The 20,005-nt window shown below is 46.9% G+C and overlaps 2 protein-coding genes across 2 annotated transcripts; one reads left to right on the forward strand and one right to left on the reverse strand.

Moving 5' to 3' along the window:
* The first annotated feature begins 522 nt into the window (after nucleotides 1–522).
* Nucleotides 523–8,533, forward strand: MRTO4 (MRT4 homolog, ribosome maturation factor). Its single transcript, XM_032231926.1, has 8 exons — nucleotides 523–602; nucleotides 2,385–2,443; nucleotides 2,718–2,821; nucleotides 3,416–3,497; nucleotides 3,663–3,730; nucleotides 5,835–5,986; nucleotides 7,375–7,451; nucleotides 8,208–8,533. Exons 1-8 carry the CDS (start codon nucleotides 575–577, stop codon nucleotides 8,364–8,366), a joined length of 729 nt encoding a protein of 242 aa, XP_032087817.1. The 5' UTR covers nucleotides 523–574; the 3' UTR covers nucleotides 8,367–8,533.
* Nucleotides 8,534–8,595: 62 nt separating this feature from the next.
* LOC116518486 (aflatoxin B1 aldehyde reductase member 2-like) lies at nucleotides 8,596–19,991 on the reverse strand. Its single transcript, XM_032231922.1, has 7 exons — nucleotides 19,713–19,991; nucleotides 16,953–17,140; nucleotides 16,549–16,653; nucleotides 14,565–14,661; nucleotides 14,200–14,302; nucleotides 11,563–11,692; nucleotides 8,596–8,829 (listed from the first exon to the last, which is right to left on the reverse strand). The coding sequence occupies exons 1-7, from the start codon at nucleotides 19,915–19,917 to the stop codon at nucleotides 8,668–8,670; spliced, it is 990 nt and encodes a 329-aa protein (XP_032087813.1). The 5' UTR covers nucleotides 19,918–19,991; the 3' UTR covers nucleotides 8,596–8,667.
* Between the last annotated feature and the right edge of the window lie 14 nt (nucleotides 19,992–20,005).

Consider the following 20,005-nt stretch of genomic DNA (forward strand, 5'->3'; position numbering starts at 1 on the left):
AGAGGCGATAGACTTTTGGCTTCCGGCCCCATAGAGATACGAATATATTAGAGTGACCTTGGGGAGAGAAAAAGAGTCACAAGGACAAATCTCACTTTGTCTAGTCCCTCAACTGGTTTTCCTGTCATATCGAAGGCGGGATATAAATATAAATCCAATAAATCTAAACCTAACCTAAATCTATTACAAAAATGAACGAAAATAAAAACGGAGGAATTCAAACTAGAAAAGAAATTCACAGATCTACGGACGCCCTCCCATCAGGCACCGCGCGAAAGGCCCGCAAGCGAGCGGGGTCGAAGGGCCTCACAGGGGCCCTTGGAGAAGAAGCATCCGCCAGAATTGCCTGATTGGGGGAATAAATTAATGAAATTAAAACGGACCGAAATAATAAAAAAAGTATCTAATAAATAGGCTTAACAAGGCAGCCCCATTTTCTCGTGAGGCTTATGTTTGGTTTTCCCTCGCTCGGGAAATCAGGCGCCGTCGTAGACACCTTAATGCTTTCCCGTCGGCCCGCGAGGCTCCGCCCACCGCCGCTGCCGGAGGAGTAAGCTACACGTGGGTGCCCGCGATGCCCAAGTCCAAGCGAGACAAGAAGGGTGAGTGGGAGGGGGGCAGGGGGACCCCAGGAGTTAGGACTCTCCCTTCCCCCTTGGGCTCTTTTTTTCTCCCCCCTATAAAGATCCCCCCCCCAAAGGGAAAGCAGATAACTTCTTTTGCACAACCCTATTTATTTGCACAACAACCCTGCCAGGTAGGCTTGGCTGCCCAAAACAACATAATGCACCGGAAAGTGGGGAAGGGGGGCATCCCCTCTAGGGATCAGGTGTCCCCCCCCCTCCCCAGGCTCAGGTCTTTGTCTACCACCACCATCCCCATTAAGACCCCCCAGTAGGGGGGAGTTTCTTTACTTTTGCACAACAACCCTGTCAGGTAGGCTAGGCTGCACCAAACAACATCCGGCGCCAAGAGAGGGATGATGGTGGGGGTAGCCTTTTTTCTCCTAGTCGTTTTCTCCCCTAAGGGTGGGTGGTGGGGGGAAGCTTTTGGTGCCCAGGTAGTGCTTTATTCCCATATCTTTTGTGGGCTGAGGATGCTGGGGGTTGTGGTACTCCAAAGTATCAGCCGTTCAACTCGCTTTACCCAACATCTTTTTTTAAAAAAGGCGGAATTCCTCGCCAACATTGGCAACATGGCCTTGAAAACGGACTGGATAAACTTGAATTATTGATTAATGGATTGATTCCCCCCCCCCTTCATTGCAGAGAGTGTCCTGGGTCGAGATCGAGGGGCCTCCTGGAAGACGTCCAGTGGTTACACTGGAGCTTCTCCCAAATCTCCAAATCTTATACTGAGACTTTTTAAAAAAAGAGATAATACTTTTGGGCTGATAGGAGAAGTTGCTGGTTCACACGTGGTGGAAAATGCAGATATTGGAAGTCAAGTAGCGAATGGCAAATTTGGAGGAGTCTGTATCCAAGTTTCCTGCAGAGATTCCAGCTACTTCCCTAAAAAAATTATTCAATTTTTATAGCTCCTTCCTTCCTATCTCTCCTTCATTCCTTTCCATCCATCCCTCCATCTCTCCTTCCTTCCATCCCATCCACTCCATCTTTCCTTCCTTTCCATCCATCATCCATCAATCCAACCCATCTCTCCTTCCTTCTTTCCTTCCTTTCTATCCTTCCTTCCTTTCTTTCCATCCAACCAACCCATCCCTTCCTTCCTGTCCTTCCTTTCCATCCATCCATCTATCCTTCCTTTTCCCTCCAGTGGTGGGTTTCAAATTTACAACCTCTTCTGTAGGTGTGGCCTGCTTTGTGGGAGTGGCTTGCTGGCCATGTGACTGAGTGGGAGTGGCTTGCCAGCCATGTGACTGAGTGGGAGTGGCTTGCCAGCCATATGACTGGGTGGGGGTGGCCAACTAGTAAAATGTGGTGAAACCCACTTAACAACGCTCTTGCTTAGCAACCAAAATGTTGGCTCAGAAACTCTGGCATTTGAAGCACGCAAGTCTTAAAGCTATCAAGTTACAAGACCCTTGTACCCCTAACCCTTTAGAAATTAACACCCCAGGGGTGTTCAAACTTGACAGCTTTAAGACTTGTGGACTTCAACTCCCAGAATTCCTCCTCTCGCTCTTCATCTTGATGATGTACGGAGGGAGGGAGGGAGCTGAAACCAGTTCTAAATGGCACTGTAAATTTGTGAAACCTCTTCTATAGAAGAGGTTAGAACTGGCAGGAACCCACCCCTGCTTCCCTCCCTCCCTTCCTCATATTCCTTCTCCTTGCACTCCAGTGCAATTTCCAAATGAATCGGCAATAGCTATTCCGAAGATTCCCTATTGAATCCTGAACCTGTGTCTTTCTTTCTTGCAGTCTCCTTAACCAAAACCGCCAAGAAAGGCTTGGAAGTTAAGCAAAACCTGATAGAAGAGGTAAGCCAGGTGTGGTAAGGCAGCTGTTCAGCAACCATTTCGTTTAAAGGCTCCTTAAAGGGGTCATTTTGCAGGATGACCTTGTTAATTTCACCAATATAAGAAAGGATTAAATTAATGTAGTTGCACTTCGCCATAGCAGTGCCTGCTAAGTTTTCTCTTCTGTGGGAAAGCCCTGACCTTTGGGCCTGTGAAACTTCCTCAAGATAGAAAATTTGGGGTGCGAAAATCCCCCCCCCCCAAAAGCAACCGCCAAATACTTCTTTGTCTTTAGCTACGAAAATGCGTGGACACCTACAAGCGTCTCTTCATCTTCTCCATTGCCAACATGCGAAACAACAAACTGAAAGATATCCGCAGTGCATGGAAACACAGCAGGTGAGTATGGATTCCATCCAGCCACCTCCTTCTCTGCCGTCCCCTTCTTCTTTTGCCCTCCATCTTTCCCAGCATGAGGCTCTTCTCCAGGGAGTCCTTCTTCCTTCTCATGAGGTGACCAAAGTACTTGAGTTTCCTCTTCAGGATCTGGCCTTCTAAAGAGCAGTCAGGGTTGATCTCCTCCAGGACTGACCGGTTGGATGGCCTTGCAGTCCAAGGGACTCAATGCAGGAGTCTTCTTCTCCAGCACCAGAGTTCAAAGGCCTCCATTCTTTGGCGCTCAGCCTTTCTTACGGTCCAACTTTCACAGCCCTCCATTGCAACTGGGAAAACCATCGCATCTAACCATGCCTGAGTCCTTCAACCCTCTCCTCATAGGACTTGGTTTCCATGTTGGCCCCCAAATATTTGAGCATTATCATCAGCCTCCTCAACCCCCTTCCTATATTCCATTACATTCTCAGAAACTCTTAAGAGTTCCTTACAGCCATTCTGATTTTTACATGATAGGCTTCTATTAAAAGCCGAAACTGAATGCTCCCTTGAAAAAGCATTTGACATTTCAGTAGAATTTCTCTCTCTCTCTTATTCCAGGATATTTTTTGGGAAAAACAAAGTGATGATTGTGGCCCTCGGCCACAGCCCTTCAGACGAATACAAAGATAATTTGCACGAGGTAAAGCACCAGATTTTTAAAACGATCTCACTTCACTTGCCTGTGGCTACTGTAGGAAAGCAGGGCCTTCTCCCAGTCCTGGGGGGGTGGGAGAGTATCTCGGCATCCTAAAGCCCCCACCCTGAGGAAAGTCACTTTCATCACCTGGTGTTTTCGTTCGTTTAGGTCAGCAAGCATCTGCGAGGAGAAGTCGGCCTCCTTTTCACGAATCGCACCAAGGATGAAGTTATAAAGTAAGTGTTTGGGTATGTATATGTACTGGTTGTAACTATATAATGAAAGGGATTAATGGATATGCAGTTTGACTGACCACACATACATACGTAATGGATATAATGCAATACAATAGCAGAGTTGGAAGGGAACTTGGAGGTCTTCTAGTCTAACCCCTTACCTAGGCAGAAAACCCTATGCCGTTTCAGACAAATGGCTATCCAGCATGTTCTTAAAGACTTCCAGTGTTGGGGCATTCACAACTTCTAGAGGCAAATCCTGTTACACTGATTAATTGTTCTCATGGCCGGAAATTTCTCCTCAGTTCTAAGTTGCTTCTCTCCTTGATTAGTTTCCACCCATTGCTTCTTATTCTACATTCAGGTATTTTGGAAAATACTTTGACTCCTACTTTGTGGAAGCCCCTGAGATATTGGAAGACTGCTATCATGTCTCCCCTAGTCCTTCTTTCTATTAAACTAGACATACCCAGTTCCTGCAACCGTTCTTCATATGTTTTAGTCTCCAGTCCCCTCATTCTCTTTGTTGATCTTCTCTATAAACTGTTATTGTTGTAAGATCAAAAAAACTTCTCTGGAAATGATTATGCCAGAAATGCTGCACTATGTCCAATGTTTTTAATGTTTACCTAATAAAAACCTTTTTTTAAAATAATAATAATAAAGTAAATGTTTCCCAAAAAGAACACCCAAAGATTTAAACTCAGGAAACTGGATTTTTTGGGAGGGAGGAGGGGGATTTTGGAAGCTTTCAGTAGAAGCTTTTTGAGAAGGGCTCTATCCCGTAACGTGTTTTTTTTTTAACCCCAAGACAAATAGGGTGAATTGCAGAATTTCACTCTGAACTCTGTGCCTTTTCTACTCAGAAGCAAAATACAACCTAGAAGAGAGTATCATTTTGCAGTATTGCTGGTTGGTGTTAGAATCTGTTGCCCTGTAGCCTGCTTTTAGCCTTCTGCACTCAGCACCCCCATAGCGTTTCTTGAAAAAATATGGTAGTTGTTCCTTCACCTTTCTCTCCTCACCGCTTGCTGTCCAGGTGATTGTTCTAACCTAGGCTTCCCCAGCAGCATGAAGCCAAGTCCTCGTCCCAATAAACCCCTTTTATTTAATTTGCAGTGAATTTCTCTCCAGCAAAGTCCCGGCCCACAGTCTTTCAAGATAGTTCCCAATTACTAACCTTTATCAGGCTTGGAGAGTGGCCAGGCTGATATCTTTCAGATGCCCACAATACTTGGCAAGAATGCAGGAATGAACAAATTGTCTTCTGCAAACTCCACTCCCCTTTCGCTCCGCTTTTATTCCCTCTGGGAGGGGCCATTCACCATCCAACTGTGGCCTTGGGTTTCAAATTTTTTTAGAACCTCTTCTGTGGGTGTGGTCTGTTTTGTGGGAGTGGCTTGTTGACCATGTGACCAGGTGGGCGTGGCCAACTTGAAAAATGTGGTGAAACTCACTTAAAAACGCTCTTGCTTAGCAACCAAAATGTTGGCTCAGGAACTCTGGCATTTGAAGCACGCAAGTCTTAAAGTTGTCAAGTTACAAGACCCTTGCACCCCTAACCCTTTAGGAAAAAAAAAAACAGGGATGTTCAAACTTGACAGCTTTAAGACTTGTGGACTTCAACTCCCAGAATTCCTCCTCTCGCTCTTCATCTTGATGATATCCGGACTGACGGGGGGGAAGGAGCTGGAACCGGTTCTAAACAGCACTGTAGATTTGTGGAACCTCTTCTATAGAAGAGGTCAGAACTGGCAGGAACCCACCCCTAACTTACTCCCAAGTCAGCCCTTGTTCTTTAGCTGTTCCCTTCATCTGGCAACTCGCACTGGGAACAGGCTCCAGCTGTTCTTCTGCCCCACTGATGTCTGATTCCGAAGGCAGCTGATAACTGGCATATGGCTCTGGCCCCCTCTGTGCCTCCAACAGAGCCCTCATCAGAGCCTTCCCCAGACTCCAGGACTGGCCCAGGTTCCTCCCCAACCTCCTCACTGTCTGAATCTGCTGCCAGCTCTGATGGCGGTCCACAACAGTGGGAGGACGCAAGAATAGAGTTGCTAGTCCTTATGAATTTCTATTCTATTCTTCTTTTTTTCTTTTGCAGGTGGTTTTCCCAATTCAGAGAGACTGATTTTGCCCGGGCTGGAAACAAAGCCACCTTGACAGTCAGTTTGGATATGGGACCCCTGGAGCAGTTTTCCCATTCCATGGAACCCCAACTGAGGCAGCTTGGATTGCCCACGGCCCTGAAAAAAGGTTTGGAACATTACTGAAGAAATATTGTGCCAGGCCTGGAAGCCATTTTTTGCCTTGGGCCTTCAGGCCTGCTACAGTCATTGCTGTGGAAAACTGGAAGGGGGGGAATTATATTGAGTGTGGTAGATATAGTCAAAATAACATTCCTTTCTCAGAGAGTCAAGGACATCCTGCCCAGCACCTAGAGTGGTGTGACTGGGAGGCATCTCCAGTTGGGACGGTGTTTGATTGGACCATGGGATGGACATGTGGGTGCTGGGCAGGGTGCTTGAACTTTCACTTAGGTGGGGAAAACCTGGAAGCTTTCAGATTCGGGTTTTTCCAGATGTGCCAATATGACATCTCTAATAAAATTTGAGGACCTTTGAGGAAACTCAATCCTCGGAGTCTTCTTTCATTAGGGGCAGGGGTAAAATCCAGCAGGTTCTGACAGATTCTGGAGAAACAGCAGTAGAAATGTTGAGTGGTTTGGACAACCGGTAGTGGAAATTTTGAGTGGTTCAGAGAACTGGGAGGAGAAATTTTGAGTAGTTAGGAGAACTGGTAGCGGAAATTTTGAGTAGTTTAGACAACCGGTAGCGGAAAATTTGAGTGGTTCGGACAACCGGTAGCGGAAATTTTGAGTGGTTCGGACAACCGGTAGCAGAAATTTTGAGTAGTTTGGACAACCGGTAGTGGAAATTTTGAGTGGTTCGGAGAACTGAGAGCAGAAATTTTGAGTGGTTCGGACAACTGGTAGCGGAAATTTTGAGTGGTTTGGAGAACCGGGAGCAGAAATTTTGAGTGGTTCGGAGGACCGTTAGCGGAAATTTTGAGTAGTTCAGAGAACAGGTAGCGGAAATTTTGAGTGGTTCGGAGAACAGGTAGCGGAAATTTTGAGTAGTTCAGAGAACAGGTAACGGAAATTTTGAGTGGTTCAGAGAACAGGTAGCGGAAATTTTGAGTAGTTCAGAGAACAGGTAGCGGAAATTTTGAGTAGTTCAGAGAACAGGTAGCGGAAATTTTGAGTAGTTCAGAGAACAGGTAGCGGAAATTTTGAGTGGTTCGGAGAACAGGTAGCGGAAATTTTGAGTGGTTCAGAGAACAGGTAGCGGAAATTTTGAGTGGTTCGGAGAACAGGTAGCGGAAATTTTGAATAGTTCGGAGAACTGGCAAATGCCACCTCTGGCTGGCCCCAGAGTGGGGTGGGAATTGAGATTTTGCAGTATCCTTTCCCTGCCAAGCCACACCAAGCCTGCCAAGCCACGCCCACAGAACCCGTAATAAAAAAAAATTGAATTTCACCACTGGTTAGGGGTATTACTTGGAACCCTGACACATTGGCAGGGTTCTTTCTCCGGGAACCTCCTTTCATTTTTTTCTCTCCTGTTTTTCTTCTCCTTTCTTAGGCGTAGTGACGCTTCTCTCCGATTACGAGGTTTGCAAAGAGGGGGACATCCTGAGCCCAGAGCAAGCTCGCCTCTTGGTGAGTTATTGGCTGCAGATGATCCTACTTTCATAGCTGCATTTTCCATTAGATTAGATTATTTTTTGTAAGCCTCCCAGAGTCCTTCGGGATTGGGCAATATATAAATATATTTAATAAATAAATAAATAAATAAAATTACCCTATATTAAGGTAAAGGTTCCCCTTGCACATATGTGCTAGTCGTTCCCGACTCTAGGTAGCAGTGTTCATTTCCGTTTCAAAGCCAAACAGCCAGCTCTGTCCGAAGACGTCTCCGTGGCCATGTGGCCAGCATGACTAAACGCCAAAGGCGCACGGAACGCTGTTCCCTTCCCACCAAAGGTGGTCCCTATTTTTTCTACTTGCATTTTTACATGCTTTCGAACTGCTAGGTTGGCAGAAGCTGGGATAAGTAACGGGAGCTCACTCCATTACGGTTTGAATCCCTAGCGCCGCGTAACGGAGTGAGCTCTCGTGACTTGTCCCAGCTTCTGCCAGCCTAGCAGTTCGAAAACATGTAAAAAATGCAAGTAGAAACATAGGGACCACCTTTGGTGGGAAGGGAACAGCGTTCCGTGCCCCTTCGGCATTGAGTCATGCCGGCCACGTGACCACGGAGATGTCTTTGGACAGCGGCTTTGAAACGGAGATGAGGACTGCCCCCTAGAGTCAGGAACGACTAGCACATATGTGCGAGGGGAGCCAGTCTGTCATGCACGAAATGATTTTCCCATTCCGAGCGCCATGGTTGAGACGTCATGTTTTTAATTTCAGAAACTCTTTGGATACGCAATGGCCGAGTTTAATGTTGTGATCAGGAGCATGTGGGATGCCGAGACGGGAGAATTTGAACAGCTGGAGACCCCCACAGAGGACACTTCAGGGGAGATGGAAGAGGAAGAGGAGGAAGATGCAAATAACGAAGAAAACTAGGGAAGAAGAAATACCAATAGACCTTGGGGGCGGGGTTAAGAGTTTCCTAACTCCTGCTCTCTTCTTAATGGAGGACTGAACTAATCAATGATATTGTCGTAATATGACTTTTAAAAAGGGGGTGTATATAGATTTATATATGAATGCCTATAAAACGTATAAAAGAACTTACAGCGCATTCCGTTGTCCTTTATAACGGGTCAAAGTTTGTGGAAGCAATAATTCAACGTTAGGATTCAGAAAGCGCCATTTAATTCGACTTTACCTAAGAATTGAGACCTCTCTGCCCACTGGCACGCCTTCAGCGGAAGTAGTTGGGGCAGTCGTGAGCCGTGAGGTGCCAGGCTTTCTCAAAGGCCTCCACCACACTCGGGACGAGAGGCCCCTCCTCACTCGACCGGAGATTCTCCTGCAACTGGTCCATGTTGGACATCCCTATAATCACAGCGTCTCCGTATTTCTCCTGCGGAAAGGAAGAGAGGAATTAACTGCATGAGAAGCCAGATCGAAGGTGTTGTGGCCCGTCAGCGGCCAGTAGAATTGGACAGCGAGGAGGTTGGGGAGGAACATGGGCCAGTCCTGGGGGCTGAGGAAAGCTCAGACGAGGGCTCTGCGTCGGAGGCAGAGAGGGAGCTAGACAGCAGTGAGGCAGAGGAACAGCTGGAGCCTGTTCCCAGTGTGCACATGCGCAGAGCTGGCAAGACAAGAACAACTAAGAAAGCAGGGTCGACTTGGGATCGAAGTCACCGTGGCACAACAAAACCGCGCTCGACTAAAGCGCGCCCGATTAAACCGCGTCGCTGACGTCATCAACAGGGCGACAACAGCGAGCGCGGAGAAAGAAGGGCGCTTTAAATAGCGCTTTGAAAGCAAGCCGATTCAAGTTAAGGTAAGGGTTAGGGTTAGGGTTAGGTTAAGGGTTAGGGTTAGGTTTAGGTTAAGGGTTAGGTTTAGGGTTAGGTTAAGGGTTAGGGTTAGGTTAAGGGTTAGGTTTAGGATTAGGTTTAGGGGTTAATTTTAGGTTTAGCGTTTACAGCGTGCTTTTTTCTCCGCGCTGTTGTCGCGCTGTGATGACGTCAGCTACGCAGTTTCGTCGAGCGCCCTTTAGTCGAACGCGGTTTTGTGGTGGAACCTGAAGCCACACCTTGCAGGTGATTGGCCCCTCCCCCAGGAAACAAAAGGGGAACGAAGGGGGAGGGGGCTTTTGCAGGAAACAATTTGTTTCTTTGTCGTTTTAAGAGTGGAAAGTTCTGTTTGCGACTATAAGAGTGTGCCAAGTTTTGCCTTGCCCGGCGCTTGGAAACTAGTTATCTGGCAGCTCTCCGAGCGAGATAAGGTTCGTGTGGATAAACATTCCTATGAAAGGAATTCACAGTCGTATAAATAAAAGGGGTTTTGTCAGGACCAAGACTCTGCTTCCTGCTTTCTAAGGAAGACGGGGTCAGAACAAGAGGAATATGTCACGCAAGGAGAAGGATTGGGGTTGAAAACAGAAGGCTTCCCTTCATCACAGAGATGAGTTAGAAGTTAAGCAAGTCTGAAACTTTCCTCCACTAAAGATCGACGGATTTTGCAGCCACGAAGGCTGAAAGCTTGCCCTTAAAAAACCTCAGAGATGCCCCAAACATGCTTTTTTAAGAGGCAACTAGCTCACTTGGTTTTTCTTTGAATCACGCTGCTGACAATCAAGGGCCTGTTGTTCTGGCTGAAGTTGGCAAAAAGCAATTAATTGGTGTTCCGACCGAGGCTTCCCAAAAGCACAAAGCTGACTCCTCGTCCCAGTAAAACCCATTTTTGTTTAGTTCAAAGGGAAAAACCTCTCCAGCAAAGTCCCAGAAAAAACAACCTTTCAAGAGATTTCACAACTGCAGACCTTGATCAGGCTTGGAGAGCTGCCAGGCCCGATATCTTCCAAACGTCACGCTGTAGCAGCAAGTCAGGAGCAGATCTTCCTCCTAATGGATTGAACTAATTGTCTCCTGCAAGCTCCCCTCCCCTTTCGCTCCCCTTTTATTCCCTATGGGAGGGGCCATTCACCGTCCATTTGTGGCTTTACTCCCCAGTTGACCCTTGTTCTTTAGCTGTTCCCTTCTCCTGGCATCTCTCTGCATGCGCACCCTGGGAACAGGCTCCAGCTGTTCTTCTGCCTCACTGATGTTTGACTGAAGGCAGCTGATAACTGGCATATGGCTCTGGCCCCCTCTCTGCCTCCGACACAGAGCCCTCATCAGAGCCTTCCCCAGACTCCAGGACTGGCCCATGTTCCTCCCCAACCTCCTCACTGTCCGAATCTGCTGCCAGATCCCCTGGCTGCTGGCTGAACTGAGTCAACCTTGCCACTGTGGCTGGCTAAGTTCATGGCCTCATCGCCCATCCTTCACCGGGGGAGCACAAGACGGACAGTGAGGCTCAGCCCATCTTCTCCAGCCTCCTCCTCCTCATCTCTTTCAGTGGTGCCTTGTTGGCATCCTTGCCTGTTGGCAACGTGTTTCAAAGAAAAACCAGAAAGTCCCGTTGCCACTTGAAAAAGCCACCTAAGGGACAACCATGACCTGGATGACTGAGGATCTCCACAGACCAACAGCAGAGGCTCATTTCTTAATATTATTTCCAAGACTTTGGCAGAGTGGCGCAGTGGCCTAGAGTTGGCGCTCTCACCTCACAATCTATGAGTTTGGTCTTAGGTAAAGGCAGATATTTCTCTGGGCACACTGAGAATACATCTGCTGAATATAACTCCGCACTGGTGACACGGAAGGCATCCGGCCAGTAATCACTCTGCTCTATTCTGTTGCCCAGAACTTCTCAGCTTTGCCAAAATGGACAGGCCAGCTTGTTTCTGGACCCATCTCCTTCATCTCCTCCTCTGCCTCCAGAGACAAGGTGTAAAGGGACCGGGGTGGGTGACTATAACTCCGCACTGGCGACAGGGAAGGCATCCGGCCAGTAATCACTCTGCTCTATTCTGTTGCCCAGAACCTCTCAGCTTTGCCAAAATAGACAGGCCAGCTTGTTTCTGGACCCATCTCCTTCATCTCCTCCTCTGCCTCCAGAGACAAGGTGTAATGGGTGGGTGGGTGAATATAACTCCTCATTGGTGACAGGAAGGGCATCCAGACACTCTGCTAGCTCCATTCAGTTGCCCAGACTCCAGGGATTATGGGGTGGTTAAAAGGAGATGATTCCCAGGCCTTACCTGCAGTTCTGAGTGATGATAGACCCAGCGCAGGGCAGCGGAGGTCAAAGTGGGAGGGTCTGCACCGTACGCTTCACGGAGGGCGCTTTGGATCAAGGACACGCCTTCAAAATGGTGCTGCTTCCAATACCTGGAGTAGGTATTTTTTTAAAAAAACACACACTAATATCCCGCCACTTTAAAACAAAGAACGAACATCCTGTGGCCTAAACAGTAGAAGTAAATTGAGCAGAAAGGAAGTAATAACCTAACAGAAGTTAGCAGAAATGTTTTAGAGATGGCACCTGAGAAATGTGAGAAATCACATGGGATATACGATCACACATGGTGGAGGCAGCCAAAATATTCTGGGTTAAAATCCAAAACTGGTGGGAAACGATAACAAAGGATCACATACACTGGAAACCAGAGAAATTTTTGTTCGGCTTAAGCCACAACAAAATATAAAGAGGCTTTAGACCTAATTCTGCATATTATTACAGCAGCCAGAACAGTATATGCACAGAAATGGAATAACGACACAATACCGAGTGAAGATGAGGTAATACGAAAGATCTTAGAATGCGCAGAGATGGATAAATTGACTGAGGAAATTCAAGGAAAGGAGGAAACGGAGTACTATTTAATTTGGGGAAAATTGTATAAGTGGTTAGATGATAGAAATAGGAGACAAGAACTTGGGAAACGTAGTTTTTATTATAGAAGTAGGAATTGGTGATAAGACTGTAGGAAAAATAGGATTTATAAAAGTAGGTAAAATTATATATTAGTAAACTGTTTTGACCCCCTCCTCCGTCCAGTAACAAATGCTGAGACAAGCTTAACTGGAATGTACTTTAATAGCAAGACACCAAAACCTCGGTGGCTGAAAGCCAAGCAGAACAAACAGATAAGGACCTTGGCAGCAACTCAGACAAACTCAGGCAGCAATAAACACAGATAAGGCTTGGCAGCAATCCAGCCTACCAAGCTCCCAGTAATGTCCTATGACATTCAATCCTGCGTTGACTTCTGCAAAGAGGGCCGTGTGCACAAGTAGCTTTTTATAGTCTGGAGAGGAGCCTAATGACCACTAGCTGAGTACAATCGCCTCCTGTAATTGCGTAATTGTTCCTGACGTCTAGTAGCTCTTCGATGGCGTGCAGCCAGGAACAACTCTCTCCCTTGTCTCCTCCCCACTAGTCCAAGGCTCAGGTGCCTCCTGGTGGCCAATCAGCCTCTCTGCACCCTGCTCGGAGTTGGAACCCTGTCCAGGGTCCTCCACATCCTCCAGAGGCGACTCGGAGGGCCCCTCGCTGTCGGAGTCTGGTGGCAGCTCCGACGGTACCTGCTGGGCCACAACAGTAAACGAACAGCAAAGACTGCCCGATACAACCAAACATAAACTGATCCATTTTTGCAAAGGGGACGTGGTTTCGGGAGGCCAAAAATGCTGTATTCAGTGTAGAAGACGCACCCAGATTTTCACCCTCTTTTCTTGGGGGGGGGGGGGAGGCACGTCTTATACTCTGAAAAATACGGTATGCGGCCTGATCTGGATAGAAAACCAGCCACATCCTATGTTAATACTACTGTTTAATGCCAGATTTTACATATTGTAGGTCCATTTGATTTACAATCAACAATCTATAATTGACAGCCATTTCTATTTACTATCCTGGAAATTTACCTCTGCTGCTAGATGTTGTATTACGTTATTTATGCTATTGTATTTTTATTATTAGTTGAATAATAAAGATACAATAGTATAAATAGCTTTTCAGCCTGGAAAAGCAATTTACTATTAAACAACGGGGTATAAATTTAAAAATAAAAAGTTTAGTGCAGTATGAAGAATAATTAATAAATGTTTGCCAGTAATACCTGGTAGAAGAGATAGGAAAATGGTTATAGTAGAGAACTGTGGAAAGAAAGAAGGGGGGGGAAATGCACCTTGAGCCTGTGTCACACGCCTACCATGGCCATTCCCCAACCCCCTCGCTCCCTCCTGATGTCAAACACCCGTAATGTGGCCCACTCTTCTGACTGAGGCTTCCCAAGAGCATGAAGCAAACTCCTGTTGCCGATAAAAACCTCTTTTATTAAATTACTGTGAATTCTTCTCATTCACATCCAACTTTCAAGGGAGGATTTCCAGTCACAGACCTTATCTGGCTTGGAGAGCTGCCAGGCCGATATCTGCAGAACTTGGCAAGGAGTCTTGGAGAGTCATGAACCAATTGAGCGAACTAATGGTCTCCTGCAAACTCCATTCCCCTTTTGCTCCTCTTTTATTTCCTCTGGGAGGGGCCATTCACCGTCCACCTGTGGCCGTACTCCCAAGTCGACCCCTGTTCTTTAGCTGTTCCCTTCGTCTGGCAACCTTGCGCCTGCACACACTGGGAACAGGCTCCAGCTGTTCTTCTACCTCACTGATGTCTGACTAAGGCAGCTGATAACTGGCATACGTCTGTGGCCCCCTCCCTGCCTCCAACACAGAGCCCTCATCAGAGCCTTCCCCAGACTCCAGGACCCGGACCCTGTTCCTCCCCAACCTCCTCACTGTCTGGATCTGCTGCCAGCTCCGCCGGCTGCTGGCAGGCCACAACACCCTCAATGAAGTTGAGTTTGACACCCTTGTGCTACGTGGAGACTCACCTGTCCCGGTAGACTCTGGCCCAGTCATTCCCAAAAAACCTGCCCGTCGGTGGTTGACTTAAGTCTTTGTCTTCGTACTTGTACTTCCCTGTCAGGAGTCCTCCTGTTCAAGAAAAATCAAAGTTTTGAGATCAGTCAACAAAGTCACTTTAAGTCTTTAAGAAAATGCTGGATAGCCATTTGTCTGAAACGGTAAAGGGTTTCCTGCCTAGGCAGGGGGTTGGACTAGAAGACCTCCAAGGTCCCTTCCAACTCTGCTATTATACTGTATTATAAATGCCCATCCTCCTTTCACCCATTTTTGCAATTCCACAGATGAAGCTTTGGTTTGTTTGTTTTTTTAAAAACTCCTTCCCACTCCTTACCGGCCAAGGGATTGTAAGCATAGAAACTCATTCCAAAGTGCCTGAGACATGGGAACAGCTCCTTCTCCACCTGCCGGGTGGTCGCATTGTACATGCCCTGGGTTCAAAACGGAAAAAAATAATAATAATAAACCCTTCAGACTTCACCCAAAAGTCTTTCGTCAAGCGGGACAAAGAAAGCATCGCTCTGCGATTTCCACAGCCGCAGATCAAAAGCGTCCCTCTTGGGTTGTTGTTTTTTTTTAAAATAATGTTTTTATTGTTTTATATCACCAGTTCCATTTCTATATTGAACAGTGCGTTTTCTAGGTGTCCAAAGCATTAAAATATAAACACCATAAACATATAGGCGATAATATCAATCATTATTGAATAGTATACTATTCTGACCCCCTCCTCCGTCCAGTAACGAATGCCAAGACAAGCTTAGCTGGAATGTCACAACTCTTTATTAGCAGGAAACATAAATCTTGGTGGCTGAAAGCAGATAAAGAACCTTGGCAGCAACCCAGACTTCGACAGATACAGATAAAAGCTTCTCCAGCGTTGATAATTAAGTTGAATCCTGCAAACAGACTCCTCCCAGAGTATCTCCTTAAATACTATCTTGAGAGGAGCCTAATTACAACCACCTGGATCCAATTATCTTTTGTATCTGCGTAGCTGTTCTCTATGTCGATCTGCCCATCATTGCCAGGCGTCCAGAACCAACTCCCTTGTCTCCTCGCCACTGCTCCAAGGCCTGATGTCAGGAGCACAGTCCCTTTGGCTTTCACCGCTGCTCCATGCCTCAGGCGCCTGTCCAGGGTCCTCCACATCTTTCAGAGCCGACTCATAAGGCCCCTCGCTGTCGGAGTCTGATGGCAGCTCCAACAGCTCCTGCTGGGCCACAACAGTATACTATCTCCCATTATGGTATCAATTCTATAACCCTCCATTTTTATAGCAAACAATGTGTTTTCTAGGGATTCAGAGTTTTAAAATATAAACATAATCATTATAATCATGTAAAAAGGTAAAAGGTTCCCCTCGCACATATGTGCTAGTTGTTCCCAACTCTAGGGGGCGGTGCTCATCTCCATTTCAAAGCCAAAGAGCCAGCGCTGTCCAAAGACATCTCCGTGGTCATGTGGCCAGCATGACTCAATATCGAAGGTATGCAAAACACTGTTACTTTCCCACCAAAGGTGGTTCCTATTTTTCTATTTGCATTTTTATGGGCTTTCAAACTGATAGGTTGGCAGAAGCTGGGACAAGTCACAGGAGCTCACTCCATTATGCGGCGCTAGGGATTCAAACCGCTGAACTGCCAACCTTTCTGATCGACAGCTTCTTAGTCCCTGAGCCACCGCATCCCTTTATAATCATGTCCATATAGACATATATGCAACAATATCAATCGTTATTGAAAAGTATACTATCTTCCATTATGATATCAATTAATATAGCCATCAAAATATTTACTAATCATTTTTTCCCCTTTCTCGTGTGGTCCCCATTTTACGTAAATTCACTCATCTCTGTATCCGTCAGCTAACCATTTGTAGAAAAGTTCCCATGTCACAAAATATTCCGGATTGTTGAAATATTCATGACTGGGAGGAACATTGGAACAAGGTCAGCCAATTAATAAGCACAGCAACTAAGTCAGCCAATGTCAGCTTAAACAGATCTGAGTCTGTGCAGAGAATTGAAACAGAAACTGAAGAAGAAAGCAGTCTGTTGCTCTGAGAAGTAAACTAGCAGTCTGGCTGGGCTTGTCTGCTGAAATGAAACTGTTTGTGTTCACCTGTAACTCTCCTGCCTTGTGTTTACTTGGAAGAATCATCTGTTGGTATTGTTCATTTATTCATCTATTCTTATGTATATAAAGAAGTTAAAGAATACTGCGGCATCAGTTCTCTGTGTGTGCTTTCTGGAATTCAATTTATGCAACAAACTCTGACACAAATAAAGCAGCCCACTTGTTAACGGCCTCGCTCACCTGGTACACCGTCGGCACCAGCCATTGGTGGGCTTTACAAAGGGTGCAGATTTCCGCCACCTCCCAAGAGGCGTAGTTGGACAAGCCAAGCGCTTTGAACTTCCCCTGTCGAGTGATAAATCAATCATCCCGTCATTTTAGGTCATAGTTTTAAGTATTTGCTCAACATGCCATCAAACAAGAGGATTAGGAAACTACACACCACACCTGTCAGGAACGCGGCCATTCTGGGTCAGACCTGATGACCTCTGAGGATCCCTCCCACTCACTCTCGTGCACTGGGGAAGAGGGGCATCTACCATGGCGGAGGGGATGCCCTCTCCTCAACCCTCTTGGCAGTCTAGCTGCCCTGCCGCCCAAGGTTTTCCCAGCAGCCCCCCACCCCCAACAACCCCCCTCCGCACCTCTTTGTAAAGTTCATTGCAGGCCCCCAGGGTCTCTTCCACGGGGGTCTCGTGATCCGGGGCGTGGAGGTAGAAGAGATCCACGCTGGGCAGCCGCAGACGCTGAAGGGACTCTTCCAGTTGCGAGCGGACGCTCTGGGCCTTCAAGCTTTTGCCATCCCAAGGATTGGCTTTTGTGGCTATTTTAACTGGAGGTGGGGTGAAGGGACAAAAGGAGGATGAGGCATTTTTGGAAGGGCAAACTCAAGAAATGAAAGAAGAAGAAGAAAATGCTTCCAAACCAGCCCAGAGGGAGACCGACGACTCTTCCGATACACTGCTCTTAAGCCTGGAGGTTCCACCGACCTACTCGGGAAGGCCAAAGCTTCCAAATTGGACGGCGAAGAGCCGGAATGGATTAAAATTTAAGGTGGCAGAAATTAATTTCATCCATTCAGGCTCTTCTTCGTACAATTTGGAAGCTTCGGCCTTCTTGAGCAGGTCGATGGAACCTCCAGGGTTAAGAGCAGTGTATCGGAAGAGTCGTTTGTTTCTCTCACTCTGGGCTCTTTGCAGCCTCAGCGTCTTAACCTGATAAAATTCTCGATCAGGAGACGCTAAGGCACGCCAAGCAAGCCCCTCCCCCCGGGGTGGGCTTTGTCACAGGATGCCAAGGTGATGTCTGGGCATGAGCAGAGCGCTCCTTCCACTCCGCCACTCCCAACGACTCGCACGCATCCAGGTTTGGCTAAAACAAACTCTCCGGGTTCACAATGGAAAGCGTTTGGTTTGTATTTACCTGGAAAAGTCTGCATAACTTCTTTATCATATTTTATCTACCGTATTTTTCAGAGTATAAGATGCACCTTTTTCCCTCAAAAGGGGCTGAAAATCTAGGTGCATCTTATACACTGAATACAGCATTGTTTGCCTCCTGAAACCCCGCCCCCTTCACCAAAACGGCCATGCATAGCCTTTAGGAGGCTTTCAGAGAGCTCCTGGGGGCTCAGGAGGGCAGAAATGAGTGGAAAACGGGCCTTTTTTTTGCTCAATTATGCTCCCCCAGCCCACAGGAGTGCTCTATAAGCCTCCTAAGGACTATTCATGCCTTTTTTGGAAAAAAAGGGCCTCTTTTTGTGAAAAATGCGGAGGTTTGCAGAGGCTTATGGGGAGGTTTGCAGAGTGCAAAAACTTTTTTTTAAATTTGCCTCTTCAAAACCTTGGTGCATCTTATACTCCAAAAAATACAGTATATCTTAAATTATTATATTCTGTTCCAATTTCATTTTAGACTGTATTTTATTCCAATTCCATTTTCAATCGTATTTTATCAAATTCCATTTTATATTGCTTTTATCAAATTTTAGAAATAATATGTTTCTGGAACTTAGCACTTTGATATGGCCCAAGGGCTAATCAATAAAGACTCTATGTCTATGTTTTTAAGTAGCAAAGCTGCAGGTTTTAGCTTCCTAAACACCAGTTTTGTGTTTGGCTGCTAGACCTGGAAAAAAGGAAAAATTTCCTGACAGGGAGAACAATCCACCGATGGAACAGAAGTTGCCTTCAGAAGTTGTGGGAGCTTCATCCCTGGACGCTTTCAAGAAGAGACTGGACTGCCATCTGTCGGAAATGGTGTAGTGTCTCCCGCTTAGGCGGGGGGAGGGGGGAAGGGGGTTGAACTAGATGACCTTTAAGTTCCCCCTTCCAACTCTGTTATTTCTATTCTATTCTTTCTAATTCTAATCTGTTCTACTCTACTCTATTCTATATTCCAATATTCTATATCCTATCCTAACCTGATTCTTTATTCCATTCTGTATTTTCTATTCTATATTCTATTCCATTCCATTCCCTATTCTATTCCTATTCCATTTTCTATTCCATTTCCTATTCCTATTTCTGTTCCATTTTCTATTCCTATTCCGTTTTCTATTCCTATTTCTCTTCCATTTTCTATTCCTAGAAAAGGTGGCACAGTGGTTAAATGCAGCACTGCAGGCCACTTCAGCTGTTATCTGCAGTTCAGCGGTTCTAATCCCACCAGGCTCAGGGTTGGCTCAGCCTTCCATCCTTCTGAGGTGGGTGAAATGAGGACCCAGACTGTGGGGGCGATATGCTGACTCTGTAAACCACTTAGAGAGGGCTGAAAGCCCTATGAAGCGGCATATAAGTCTAACTGCTATTGCTATTGCTGTTTTCTATTCCTCTTCCATTTTCTATTCCTATTCCTATTTGTATTCCTATCCTATTCGTAGCCTATTCCCTTTCTATTCCTATTTCCTTCCATTCTGTAGTCAACTCCCATTCCCAATCCCCTTCCCTTCCATTCTTCTCTATTATTCTGTTGTTATTATTTAGATTTCATTTCAGCTTCTCTAGAAACCTCCTTAACTTTCATGCCAACAAGATCCCTGCACCTCACCCCAACCCCGATTAAATCAATGATTAAACGGGGCTGGTTGCTGAATAACCAGATTCCCCCCCTCCCCCAAAGTGAGGACAAGGCAGAGACTCTCTCTCTCTCTCTCCCTCCCTCCCTCCCTCCCTCCCTCTCTCTCTCTCTCTCTGTGTGTGTGATCAACAGAGGAGTCTAACATTTGGGGAGGGGGTTTAGGCAGCCTCTGGATCCAGGGGAACAGCTGCTGCACCCCCAAAAGCCAAGCTTTTAAACGCCCACTCCCCACAATTGCAGGGGGGATTGCTTTGAAATGCGGGCACTTCGGGAGCTTGCAGAGAAGGAGGGGGGAATCCCCACCTCCCCGCGAGCCCCTTCCTCACCTCTCCCCTCCGCGCCTGGCTCGGCCGCTAACAGGGCGCCCACGATGCGCTCCGACTCGCCCCCCGCGTACATGTGCGCCGTATCCAGGTGGCTGTGGCCGCGGGCTAGGAAAGCGCGCAGCATAACCCCGCTGGCCTCCGGCCCGGCCCGCCGCCCGAATTCCATGGTGCCCAGCACCGAGCGGACCCCCGACCCCGCCGCCATCCTATCCAGCCGGCCCTTTGCAAACAGCCGCTGGCCGGACGGAAGCGGGCTCCACGCTGGCCCGGCCCCCGAGCACTCGTAACCGGGC

Source organism: Thamnophis elegans, chromosome 15 (genome assembly GCF_009769535.1).
Source record: "Thamnophis elegans isolate rThaEle1 chromosome 15, rThaEle1.pri, whole genome shotgun sequence".
NCBI classification, from domain to species: Eukaryota; Metazoa; Chordata; class Lepidosauria; order Squamata; family Colubridae; genus Thamnophis; species Thamnophis elegans.